Source organism: Kogia breviceps, chromosome 13 (genome assembly GCF_026419965.1).
Source record: "Kogia breviceps isolate mKogBre1 chromosome 13, mKogBre1 haplotype 1, whole genome shotgun sequence".
Classification (NCBI taxonomy): Eukaryota; Metazoa; Chordata; class Mammalia; order Artiodactyla; family Physeteridae; genus Kogia; species Kogia breviceps.
In genome coordinates, this window is record NC_081322.1 from 7113870 (window position 1) to 7128229 (window position 14360).

Here is a 14360-nt window from a genome sequence, read left to right on the forward strand (position 1 = left end):
CAAAAGCAGGGTGTGTTCATGAATTTGATGAGCAACGATTCTAAAAACAACAAAATGCAAGATGCAAGTTTTAAAAAAACCGTATCTGGCATCTGAGGCCTATACGCCCCTCCGGACTCCCGTGTTTACGTCTCTGTTAAAAATACTAATTAGAAAGCAAAAAGGAAAAATGACAAAAATTGTTGTAACAAATTCATAAAAGTTGGGAGAGTTTCATCGAATTAATTTTGCTTAGTGACCACTAAAATTTTATTTTCTTAAATTTTCAGCATTTACTCCATAACTAAATGATGAAAACTGTTTGTTACTTAGGGAAAATGCCATAGATTCATAAATTTACACAGAAATGTTTAGAGGTGCCATGACATGATTCATTTATTTTCTGGTGTTGTTTTCTTTCTGTTTGTTTATGTTGTTTGGGTAATTTTACCTCACCATTCACAGATTTTGTTATTTTAACAATTCAGATCTGTATTTCTTTAAATTTTGCTTTAAAAATGTCAGATGTGAGCTCTTCCAATATAAGAGACTTACAATGTGATCAGGTATTCTTAGAAGTTTTGCCAGGTTTAATGGATTTTCAAAAGCAAAAGATTGCATTGAAAAAATTTGGAGCTACATTCTATTTTCACAGCATTCTCAATTTTGTTTCCTTTAAGTTTTATTAAATCCATGAGAAGTTTATTATTTTTCACTACCTACGAGTGAATTTATGGATATGTACTTGTTTTTTCTATGAATGTAATATCCTACTTTCAGTTCTTCACAGGCTATTGAAATTATTTAACCAATTAGGACATTCTCTGTGTTATTTCCAAAGCCAAACTATGTTTATCAAAATCTCACCAGAGTGAGAAAAATAACAATTGTGATATGAAAGCATTGTGCAATATTCTTTTTTGAGTTGGAACATAATATTCATCAAATTAAAATCATTTAAAATGAGTATTCAACCTTCTTTTTACTTAAAATTGTTGGCTTTAAAATAGTTTTCCCTTCTGCATTTTGTATTTTCTTTAAAATATGGTGTTTTTCACAGCGAATATGCAGAAGCGGTACAGCAGATCTGCCAAAAGGAGAGACGCTTTTCCTTGGAGTTACATCATAGTTTGTTTCCTTAGTGAGATGAAAACTGCAAGACACCAAGAGACGCAGCTGGTTGCAGGGTTTCCCTCGCCCCTTTAGCCTCCCCAAATGCTTTGTCCATCAGCATTCAGATATTTCCCACTGCGCTCTGCTGTCAGTCTAAAAGGGAGGTTACTCAGTAGAGTGAACGCTCCTGAGGTTTTTTGTTTGTTTGTTTCATTTTTTTTTGCGGTACGCTGGCCTCTCATTGTTGTGGCCCCTCCCGTTGCGGAGCGCAGGCTCCGGACGCGCATGCTCAGCGGCCATGGCTCACGGGCCCAGCCGCTCCGCGGCACGTGGGATCCTCCCGGACCGGGGCACGAACCCGCGACCCCTGCATAGGCAGGCGGACTCCCAACCACTGCGCCACCAGGGAAGCCCTCCTGAGGTTTTCCAGCAGTCCTCAGCCAGCCTCTACATGGGCAGTTGGGTAATGGTTTCAGCGGAGTGTGCTGGGGGTGCCTGTGGGGTTGTGCTCTGATCTCTTTTATTTGTCAGCCTTGTGCCAGAAATGGTGGTGCATTGCCATAGCCAATCCGAATGTATCCTTGCCTTACTGGGGACAAAGGAATGGGTTTCTCCTATTATTTAAAGATACACATATCCAAAAAGCAGGCAAGGCTGTTGTCTACCCAAAGATGCCTTCCACAGGAAAGCTGCAGATGTTAGGGGTCTTACCCATAATTGCAGCTCTTTGGCTTCTCTTCTTGGAGGAGTGGAGCCCTTTGGGGCACATGGTTTAAAAGCATTGGCCAAAAGACTGTTATTTCATGACTTCCTGGGAGAAGGGGTCTCAGGCTTTCCATCATATACGTTCAAATGGATTACTGCCTTTGAGTCCTGGGCTAGAGTCACTTTTCATGAGGACAGGCTTTTCCCCCAGGTAGAGAAACCGGAGCAACTTCTCTGGGCTCCATGTTTGTTGTCCTTTTTCTGAATGTCATTAAAGTCTGCTTTTGTAATTTGTATTCAGTGATTCCCAAGGAACGTATGAAAAATGTCAAGCACTGAGGTCTGTCTTCAGCTGGGGCATCCCTAGTGACTGCATGGTCCAGGCACAGCAAGCTGACCCACAGATGATGGTAAGAACCCAGTTCCCTGCAGTTCCCAGATCTTTTTTTTTTTTTTTTTTTTAAGATAATCAGTCCTCCTTTAGTTTTCCCTGGCATTATTTCCAGAATCTCTTTCAGAGATAAGTGTCTCTAAGGATAAAATAATTTTCTTCTTTCTCTTCAGGAGTCGTTTGTCCCATTCTGCCTTGTATTGACCCGCATTGGTGTAAAACGCTGTCTCCCTAGTTTGACTGTAAGCTTCTCCGAGGCAGGACTTGCATATCCCTCACAGTGAAAAGAATATACTGGATAAATGTTTGCAAAAGGCAAGATAATTCCTTCTTCCAACTGCTCTGTCTCCTAATCTTCACAGAAGTTTTCCATGACCATAAACACATACTCAGTTTTGGTCTTTCTGACTCTTACTCCCATTTCTTTCTCCTCCCTGAGAACAAGGTATATGCATAGCCAAAATGGCAGGGTGTTTTATAGGCACTTAATTATTGACTCCTAATCCCAAAGGGTTGCTCCTTCAGCAGGGTGTTCTGTGCCAGATCTTCCTCACCAAATTGACCTGCCTGGTGATTCTACCCCTGCAGAAGCCTCTGTACCCATTGAAGGTTTCAGATGCAGAGTATCCCGGATTTAACAAGAGAAAAATCTCAATAATCACTGATTCTAAGGGGAGATATGCTGTCTGCAAGGACAAAGGGCCCTCAACTTATCAGATCACCAGATGGTCTGTGCTAGCATAACAAGAGAGTTGTGGCCAGTCATTTCTGATTCACAGAGAGGCTAAGCCCCGGTTCCCACATAGAGCATTGGTGCAAGTAAGCAGTGGGACAAATGGACTCCACAAGCTAACAAACTGAGCATCTCCCACAAGTGGAAGGAACCAGAGATCTCTGTTTCTAGGGCAATGGCAATCTGCTAAGATCTTGCTTGAGAAAAAGAATATGATTAGCCAGGGTATATGGTTTTGCAAATTATTAATAATAAGTGTAGTATAAGGTTCAACTTTCTCTACATCCCTTTATTTTTGATTCTCTTCTCTCCTGGGTAGAGAACCACAATATCACTTAGACCTTAGGACCAATTTCCTCACAATTTAGTTTTTGACATCATAAAGAGGATAAGGTGTGGTACCTCCCCAGACCCTCTATAAGTCCCTGTGCACACATTTTATATGGCACTGACCTCATTATATTTCAATTGCTTGTTGGCAAATTGTCTTTCTCATGGAGTAAGGAAAGTCTCTTTCCTCCATGGCCCCTCCCCTTTTAAAAATAATGTCACTGTTACACATGTGTCAGTTGGCTGTCAAACAAGAAATTGCAACATCGTATCTGAAAGGAAGACGTTAATCTATAATTGATGGCACCTGTAATAGATAAATGATGGAAAACTATATGCCATGGTATGTAATTGACCGAGGTTCTATACAGTGGAAGTTATGAAGTCTGAGGTCTCATTGGAGTTATGTTCTTTCATTTAAAGAAAGTGTGGAATTATGAGAAATGAAACCTTATTTCCTTCCCAAAACAAAGTTCTTAGACTGTCTACTAAGGAATTTTGGTGTCATTGTCTTTCCTCTAATGAGATTAACCATTAAAATATCTTGCTTGACTTGTATTTCTGATTACTGACTGTGGTTATTTGTGAACTTGCAAAATCTTCATCACAACACCAATGACCTCAGGCTAATCAGACAATCTCTCAGTGTGAGAACAAAAGGATTTTCTTAAATGCCTAACTGAAAAAGTTTAATAAATATACTACATAAAAATCAGGAAAAGGTCAACTTTAAAATCAATTTGGATCAATCTCTGATGCAATAAATACAAGAAATCAAATTTATTACACAGTAGATGAAAAATTAATCAATAGTCAAGCTAAGAGAAAAATGGTAAATTTTATTTGAGCCAATCTGAGGATTATAACCTGGGAGACAATCTTTTAGAAAACTCTGAGGACTGTTCCATCTGTTAGAGGTCAAAGTACAGTCATATGTTTTTGAGACAAAGGGTTATATGTCAAACGATGTACAGTATTGCCAGTTTATACAATCCAGATCTGCTTGTACAAAGGGAGTAGTGGATCATCCTGACCCTTTACAAGATTAAGAGGGAAGCTTGTTTCCTAAGGAAGTCTGATTAATGCCGATGCACAACACACACTGAAGGGGAGGGAGGAGGCCCAAACAGGAAGAGAAAAATTTTATGTTCAAAGTTTTCTTGTCTTGCCATAAAACATGAATTTTATTTCATCAACTTCCCCTTTTTGATCATTAATCTTTTGATGGAAAGCATTAGGTGATCAAACATTTGGTCCCTTAATGCCAGAATGGTTGCTTACATGTCCTGGGTCTATCATGTCCCTTGATGTTGGGTCTTAATAGCCGGGTTCTTTCGTTCCTTTTAGGGGGTTGTACTAGTAAGATGTCTTACCCAGTTCAGCAGTATGATCTAAAAGTTATCAGAAGCCTGTATTTGTCAAAAAGTCCTTTCTATGAATCTTCTTGAAGACAAAGCATTTCTTTTGCAAAAGCATTAGAGTACAACAATAAATGACAAAAGACTTAAAAAGGCAAGGTTAAAGATCTGATTACAATGCAGTTGACAAAGAAAGCTGGTTATTGTTGAGGCAAACAACATTTAGATAATAACTAGAATTATTACTGATAACATTTTACTAGGACGTAGTCAACTTTTAGAAATTTCATATAATCTCTAGGACTTTCATAATAATGACATTTACCCATACAATATAACCTAAGAAGGTTTATTAGTACTCATTGGACAATGTTTGTCATGTAATTTAACATACCAAATAAGTCCAATTAGTTTAATATTGTTCGTTGGTAAGGAGAGAAAACAATTCTCTTGAGGTGTTCCAGGGGCCCTTCAGAAAGTGTCAAAGGTAGCTAGAGGTCAAACAAATTTCAATTCGAATTTGATCTTTGGGAAGTTTCAAAAATATCAAAAAGGTTTCAAAACACTTAGTCAAATAAGATCATAGGTCATTGTGGATCAATACTTATTCGCTTAACCAAGGTAACAATAAAAGATTTCAAAAGCTAATAAAGTTATAACACATAACTTAAAAGGTAAAGAAACTTTACAATCTGCTATCAATGTCATCTCATTTACATTCGATTTACTTAAAAGTTTCATCACTCAAGTTATTTTTCTTGTTGACAAATATTGTAACAGGAATAATAAGATCTTATTTGAATTCTGGTAAACCTAGCTAGGTACAATAAAAGTATTATACTTAATGTTGATGACTCTAAAGGCATGTCTGTATTAATTAAACTGACAACTTAAACTTGTTTTCATGCATTAATCATTAATCTTAGATATTGTGATCTTGAAGTTCATTTGGGTTAGTTTTTTAAAAAAATATATTTCTGAGTATATATGCACTTAATTTTCTTCAAGCCAATTAAATAGAGCTCTTTTACAAATTAATTCTGGCAATACTACACATCTACAACACACACATATACAGATAATGATGTGGAGGTGAAATAAAGTTAGGTGGGTAAAGCAGCTACTATGATTGCAGAGCACAGGAGATGGAAAGGAACTGGAAGGATATCAAGGAATCTAGAAAAGTCATTTCATCTATTTGGACCTCATCTGAAAAGGTAAGTTTTAGATTAAAAATCGAACGAAGTTTTCAGTTCTACAGGGGTTGCCAAACCTCCCAAATTCAGGCTTGGGTGTCCGACGTGCAGCCAAAACCAACCACTGAGACACCGGTGTAGTGTAGATAGAGGAAGGTTTATTTCATTTAGCCGAAGTGAGAAGACTAGAGAGCAAGACCTCTCGGCTCCATCTTAACAAAGAAGCTAAAGCGGGGAGTTTTATGCAGTTAGGGGGCAAGAGAGAGGAGGCTTCAGGGAACTGAGGAGGAAATCTGTTTCTTCAGTCTCAGAAAACACCTGGTGCAGCCAGACTTCTGGGTGGCAGAAGCTGGTCACATCTTCCTTAAGGTCATCCATTTCTCCTGCACCACAAACTCATAAATTCTCCTTGTGACCCTGGAGTTATCTCCTCCTGCCTGACCAAGAAATAGTACTTCGGCATTTAAAAATTATATCGTGAGAACAAGTGGTGCTGAGCAGGGAGCAGGCAGTCAACATGTGTGAGCAAATAAGGCCTAATCAGAATTTAAACTGTTTGATTCCGGTTGCTAAAATGTTAGAGGGAACTAAAATCACAAGGGGCCCGCAACAATACTAAAGAAAAAGAAACAGTACATCAGAAAAAGTATATCATGATCACTCAGATCACTAGAACAACAATAAAAACCTGAAAGCAAAATAATTGACCATTCTCACAGAAAGCTGGAACAGCAAACCACTTAAGGAACTATCACATTTAGTGGGTATAATGATGTAGGCAGAAATGGGGAGAGAAAATTTGCCTTATGCTTTACATTTTTGCATTATGCCTGATGTTGTTTATATACATTTACCAGTCAATGAAACTTCGCAAAACGCTTCTCCATTAACTTTGATAGGTGAACGTTTTCCACTTGTGCCTGAGGTTGAAAGGAAATTTACATAGATCAAAACAACATATAGACTTACTTATGTTACCAGTGCTGTGCTAAGGATTTGAGAGATAATGACATCACATAAGCAAGTGAGTTATCTGCCAGATAAATATTAGATTGACTTACCTCCTGAGACTTGTAGTCATTTTGAAAATACATTTAATTATAAATTATGAGGCCCAAACACTCTTTCATTTATTTATTTATTTTTTGTGGTACGCGGGCCTCTCACTGTTGTGGCCTCTCCCGTTGCGGAGCACAGGCTCCGGACACGCAGGCTCAGCGGCCATGGCTCACGGGCCCAGCCGCTCCGCGGCACGTGGGATCCTCCCGGACCGGGGCACGAACCCGTGTCCCCTGCATCGGCAGGCGGACTCTCAACCACTCCGCCACCAGGGAAGCCCCGAAACACTCTTTTAGTTCCCCTTCCCTTAGCTCACCTTCCAAAAGGAGTAACTATAGACAAAGCCTTAAAGAAAATAAATGTTGGGTATTTTTTTCAAATAATGTGACTTACTGTCTGCTCTGGATTTCAAAGATGCCAATTTAATGGGGGCTATATATAATTAAAATTTTTTTTTTTTACAAATATATACTTATTGCAGTAATTTTGGAAAATACAAGATTGCAAAGTAGAGAATAAACATTCCCCATCTGGTCACTGGAGGTTACCACCATTTACTTTTTAGTTGGGCTTTATACTACATACCTATGCTACTTTGGTATCATGATTTAGTCACTTTTTGTAACATGAGTATTTCCTTGGGTCATGAAATACTTGGTAGTTTTAAAGTGTCTGCACAGAATCTTATTTTATAATAATGCCATACTTTGTTGAGGTTTTTTTGAATTATCCAAAGTAAAATAAAGAACTGGCTATTGAAAACTGGCAGTTGTGTAGCAGTTGAATAATGCTGGTTAGCCGTTAAGGTGGCGTGTTGCAGTGCAGAGTGCTTGGCTGTTTCCTATTTTCTCCTGATTGCTCGTGTGTAAAGATGCCCTGTCGAGCAGAAACAAACGGCTGTCCAGTTTATTAAAATGCCTGACAGCTGCACTTCCAGTCACCTGGGCCTTGAATATAAATAACGGAGCATACAGAGAGCACATCGAGCGATGATAAATACACCTTTTATTTTTCTTCCTCTCCCCCCCAAAAATGGTAAATCTGATCATCTTCACATATGAACTTAAAATATGGAAAATGTGAAGGAAGCAAACAGATGGCTCATAACTTTGTAAGTACTTATAATATTGTGTATTTTCTTGCTCATGAATATTCTGTACTATAACCATTGTTTCTGTAGTTTAATTAAAATGTTTTCCTGGTGTTAGCTTTAAAAAAAAAAAAAGTAAAATAAAGAGCTACAGCTTATTACAAGACTTCTTAATGACCTGAATAGACATTTTTCCAAAGAAGATATACAGATGGCCAACTGGCACATAAAAAGATGTTCAACATTGTGAATCATCAGAGAAATGCAAATCAAAAGCACAATGCGCTATCACCTCACACCTGTCCGAATGGCTATCATCAAAAAGACCACAAATAACAAATGTTGGCAAGGATGTGGAGAAAAGGGAAGCTTCCTGCACTGTTAGTGGAAACGTAAACTGGTGCATCCACTGTGGAAAACAGCATGGAGGTTTCTCAAAAAATTAAAAATAGATATACGATATAACCCAGCAATTCCACTCCTGGGTATATATCTCCCCCAAATGAAAACACTAATTTGAAAAGATACATGCAACCCTGATATGCACAGCAGCATTATTTACAATTATGTACCAAGCTGTAGACACAACCTAAGTATCCATCAACACATGAATGGATAAAGAAGAGGTGGTATATATAAAATGGAATACTACTCAGCCATAAAAAGAATGGAATTTTACCATTTACAACAACATGGATGGACTTGGAGGGTATGTTGCTAATTAAAATAAGTCAGACAGAGAAAGACAATACTGTGTAATATTGCTTATATGTGGAACTTAAACGATAAAACAAACTAGTGAATATAACAAAAAGAAACAGACTCACAGATAGCATAGAAAACAAACTAGTTTGTTACCAGTGGGGAGAAGAAAAGGGGGAGGGGCAAGGTAGGGATATGGGATTAAAAGGTACAAACTATTATGTATAAATAAGCTACAAGGATACACTGTACAGCACAGGGAATACAGCCAATATTTTATAATAACTATAAATGGAGCATAACCTTTAAAAATTGTGATTCACTATGTTGTACACTCGAAACATATATCGCAAATAAAGAAGACTTCTTAAATCAATGTGCAAAAGATAAACGTGGACTCAGAAAAGGCGGTACACAGTAACTTGGAGACTATTAATATAGGCAAAAACAAGCGAGAACAGCTCCATCTCAGCCAAGATATTAAGGTTAAACAAGTCAGATGATTTATTCTTGAGGGCAAAAGGGTCACCCATCATGCATGTCACTTAATATTTACACTTGCACCTCGTGTGGAGGTTTATTTTTTGAATTAGAAAAAGTCGGGGTTTTATAACTCAAGCAAATACTGCCGATCCCACGAGCCTCGGGCTCTCTCTCTCTGTGGCCTTTTCAGTGCTCCGATCCCCTTCCGAAAGGGCTTCGAGGTGAAACAAAAACCTGTCTGGCGCCGGAGCCACCCGCTCCTGGGCTAACGGGTGTGGCCCGGGTCGGCCGGGTCTGACCCGCCACCCGGAACGGCAGTCGCCACGATACCAAAGAAACCGGCAGGTGCGTGCGAACCCCGCGAGCGGAGCGAAGAGGCGCCTGTGGCGCAATGGTCGAGGCCTCTTCGCCCCACCCACCCTGGTTCTCGCAGGCGCCAACGCAAGCTTCACGCTCTGGGGACAGAGGCCCTCACTTTGTCGTCACAGGGCCGATGATCAGGGGGCGTCCGCCTTCTCCCGCCCTCTTCTAACCCTCCTTCCTTTTCCCCTCCCCTCGTCCCTCAGGCTTCTCCCTCCTTCCTGTCTCCCTCCCTCTGGCGTCCCCAGCTGAGTCCCGCTTCCGGTCTGCGGCGGTCTGCGGAAGGGTGTCCCGCCTCTTCCGCCTTGACAGCCGAGGCGGCGGCGGCGGCGGCGGCGGCGGCGGCGGCGGCGGCGGCGGGGGCCGGCGACGGCGGCGCCTGCGCGTCTTCTCTCAGGGTCAGCAGGCGGGTCAGCGGGGCGGTCCACCTGCGCGTCGCGGAGCTGCGCCCTGGGGGGTCGATGGCGATGAACTATAACGCGAAGGATGAAGTGGATGGTGGGCCCCCGTGTGCTCCCGGGGGCACCGCGAAGAACCGGAGACCGGATAACACGGCCTTCAAACAGCAGCGGCTGCCGGCTTGGCAGCCCATTCTTACGGCCGGCACGGTGCTCCCCACTTTTTTCATCATCGGCCTCATCTTCATCCCCATTGGCATCGGCATCTTCGTCACCTCCAACAACATCCGCGAGATCGAGGTGAGCGGACGGGAGGCCGCGGCGGTGGAAGTCGGCGCCGCCGGGGAGCGGGGTCCCCCCGCCGGCCCCACTCCTTCCTCGGGTCCCGGGGCTTGAGAGGAGGGCCCCGCCCTCCCCCACCTTCTCTCTTCCTCAGTTTCCTCTTTCTCTTCCTACGGGTTTTCCGAATTTGCAGTTTTGCCCGCGCTTCCTCTCGCTGTTTACCGGGTTAGAGAGGGCATGAATGTTTAATGCAGAGTGTGGGTCGGGGCAAGAGCGCCCCTTTCCTGGGCGGTGTGTGTGGTTTTAACCCCCAGCGGCGGTGGAAACAAGAAACAAAAAGAGAAGTGGAAAGAAGTTATGTGGAGAGAAAACGCCAGGAGAGTTGACACGTCCAGAGTGTCATTACCTGTGTGGGGATTATCCCGGGACACGGAGATTAACACCTTGGCCATTGTTGGGGAAAGGAGCCAGAATCATAGAGGCATGGATGATTTTTATGTCAAGAAGGTGTCATGTTACCAGATCACATATTAGGACGTGTGACCGAGGTGTGTACAGTACCTTTTGAGTTAATAGACGCTTTTAGTTATAGGACATGAGGTAAAAGGTTACCTGAAACTTCAATTCCAGTTTTGCCTCAGGCTACATTGATTAATAACCATGTCTTACATTCGCCCTAGGTTTTTTTTTTTTCCCCAAACTTAAAAAATAAGAAAGAGAGTCAACGACCGTAACACAGAGAATAATTTGTGAATTGTCTACTGAACATTTTACTTTCATAAGAGAGTGTTAGAGAAACTTGGGGAAGCATCTTGACTTTGGTCAGAGGAAACAATCATAGTATCTTCATCTGCAGTGGTGAACATAGGTTGATACAGAATGTAAATACTTTGTGTAGATGTCCAGTATTAAACATCTGCTCATCCACTTTTCTTGAATATCTGAGAAATATTTTTATCTGTTCGAAAGGGGAGGAGCTGGTACGAAGTTCTCGTGACTTCTTCTGTTCTATCAGATTGTGTCATTTTTTCCCCCTCTAATTTTATTAAATACTTAAAAATTATGCATGCTTTTTAATAGGGCTTTCAGAGCAATTTTATTTCAACTACAGCAATAGGCATACTTTCCAGTTTAATTCGCAATGTTACCTGTAAAAGCAAAATTGTTATATTTTAAAATTGTACAGTGCTCATTTCTGTGTTAGTAATAAGAATTGTACAATATCTATAGCCTAGTTTTTAAATCTTTTACTAAAAACTCATTTTCAGTTTAATAACTAAAGAAAGTAACACAGTATGTTTTTTTTCAGCATAAAGTTTTGTTTTATCATTTTTATCTCCTAGTAGTCCTTCCAATGTAGTACTTCGTGTTCTCCCAACGGTACGAGGACCACACATATCAGGATGTGAGCAAAGTGGTGTAATACAAGGACCATGGGCTCTAGGCAGGAGTCAGGCAGGGCTGGGTTTAAATTCCAGCTCAGCCACTAACTAGCTCAGTTTATTGGAAAACATAATCTCTCTAAGCCTCAGTTTCCTCACCTGTAAAATCGGTAAATAATGCCTATCTTGTGAAATGTGGGACTTAGAAACAATATAGATAATATTCCTGGCACTTAGTTTGTACAGTAGTTACTATTATTGTGATGACCCCGAATCAGGAGATAAGAAATGGAGTCAGAGGGGTAGGTATTTGCTAGTAAGCTAGAAGAATATTGTAAAATTGAGACAGAAACCAAACCAAGATGTCTTGATTTTCAGTCTTAAGCTTTCACACTACACTAGGACCCTTACTGCAGTGTTAGTAATTAAGTAGAAGAAAATTTAACATTAGAAATTTCATCATCTTATTTAAACTTCTTAGGATTTTTTTTTAAGATTTTTTTGATGTGGACCTTTTTTAAAGTCTCCATTGAGTTTGTTACTATATTGCTTCTGTTTTGGTTTTTTGGCCACGAGGCATGTGGGATCTTAACTCCCCCACCAGGTATTGAACGCGCAACCCCTGCATAAGAAGATGAAGTCTTAACCACTGCACTGCCAGGGAAGTCCTTGAAACTTCTTAGGATATTAAGATGAAAGTAGCAATAGTTTGGAATTTTATATGATGAGTATTTACTAAATTATCAGAACTCACCTTCTATAGATATTTACTATACTATGAAGATAAATGTTTACTTTCTTTAACACTTTCGGATTCTGAAATAAAATAAAGTTCTTCACACCAACTAGTTGGTGAAATGGAAATTTCTTTAAAAAAATTTTTTTTAAATTAATTTTTATTGGAGTATAGTGTATTAGTTTCTGCTGTACAGCAAAGTGAATCAGCTATACGTATACATATATCCCCTCTCTTTTGGATTTCCTTCCCATTTAGGTCACCACAGAGCACTGAGTAGGAAATTTCTTAACTAGTTCTCATGTATATAATTCTGATTTCAAGTTGCCTGAAGAGTCTTCTGCAGCTTGACCTAGTTAGAAGGGCACTAAAGTTAAGAGTCAAGGCATTAGAGTTGAAGTTCCAACTTTTACTCTCTAGTTTGTGATCTTAGGCATATTTTGAGTCTCGATTTTCATTTTACTTGAAGAGCCAAAAGATTCAGACTAGGTGGTCTCTAAGAGGCTGTTCAATTCTAATATTCTGTAACTTCCAACTTTAATGTGATTTTTTTTTTTTTTTTTTTTTTTTTTTTACTCCGGTACGCGGGCCTCTCGCTGCTTTGGCCTCTCCCGTTGCGGAGCGCAGGCTCCGGACGCGCAGGCTCAGCGGCCACGGCTCAGGGGCCCAGCCGCTCCGCGGCATGTGGGATCCTCCCGGACCGGGGCACGAACCCGTGTCCCCTGCATCGGCAGGCGGACTCTCAACCAATGCGCCACCAGGGAAGCCCCAACTTTAATGTGATTTAAAGAAAAATGCTGCATATTCAAATTGTATCACCTTTGGAACCAGAGGAAATGAAAATTAAGAATGATTAGGAATATTGTACCAATGCTCACATACAGTTATGCAAATAGAATAAATTTTTAAAACTTTGTTGATTATGTGGAGAATTCATTCAGCATTGGGTCTGGAGTTATTAGAAAAACCTAGGGAGCTTTCCCAAAACACACATGCTTGTTTCTGACTGCTGTCCACCCTTTGTCAGCCACTAGTTTAGTAATAAAATATGTTGAGGGTTATTAAAAGTAAATGTGTAAAGAGAAGTTCTTGGCAACATTCACTTCCATACTATAAGTTGCTCACAGCTCTTTAGCCTATTGCCTCATTATTGAAAATTTTAAGAACTTGTATTGCTGTATTATCAATACATCAAATTACTAGGCCAAAGGAGACTTGTCCAATCAGAATGCTTTTTTAAAAAAAAATTTATTTATTTGTTTGTTTTTATTTTTGGCTGTGTTGGGTCTTTGTTCTGTGCGCGGGCTTTCTCTAGTTGCAGAGAGTGGTGCACGGGCTTCTCATTGTCGTGGCTTCTCTTGTTGCAGAGCACAGGCTCTAGAGCGCAGGCTCAGTAGTTGTGGCGCACGGGCTTAGTTGCTCTGTGGCATGTGGGAATCTTCCCGGGCCAGGGATCAAACCCATGTCCCCTGCATTGGCAGGCAGATTCCCACCCACTGCGCCACCAGGGAAGCTCCCAGAATGCTTTTGCAGTATAGCTTAAAGTGCTAAGATCAGAAGTCCAGACTTTTTAGGTATAAAAATCAGAGGGTTTTCATCCTTTTCCCAGAAATTTTATACTAAAAAATTACTACTCTTGTAAAGCATGTTGGACTCTCCTAAAAAGGGAGTAAAAAAGGTATTTAAAAATTTTAATGCTTATATTTGGAAGGATATCTCCTCCCCCCATTAGGTGTATATATCTTGTTTAGTTGGTTTTTAGATTTTCCATAATCTAATAAAGTTATTAGAAAACTAAAGTTAATTTTATCATTCATAAGAAAATATTTTAAATATTTAATATCTCATTAAGACTAAGACTTAATATATTCGTTTATTATTAGCAGCAAGGAATGAATAATTTCTGTAATTTGGCAGTTGTAGGAGTCAGGCACATCTTTCTACCATAAAGATAGTGTTTGTCTAGTTGAGGGCCCTTGTTGGTGAGGCAGAGATATTAATTGAATGGGGCTAACTTGAAACAGGTAGGAGGTATTCTTAATTTTTGCAATTTCACACATTTA

General features: G+C 40.3%; 1 protein-coding gene across 1 annotated transcript in view; it reads left to right on the forward strand.

Annotated features, from left to right (window-relative positions):
- The first annotated feature begins 9758 nt into the window (after positions 1 to 9758).
- TMEM30A (transmembrane protein 30A) overlaps positions 9759 to 14360 on the forward strand; it is a 40514-nt gene continuing 35912 nt past the window's right edge. The window contains exon 1 of the mRNA XM_059035965.2: positions 9759 to 10197. Coding sequence (XP_058891948.1) covers positions 9961 to 10197 — 237 coding nt within the window. The 5' untranslated portion in view covers positions 9759 to 9960. The remainder of the gene's footprint in view (positions 10198 to 14360) is intronic.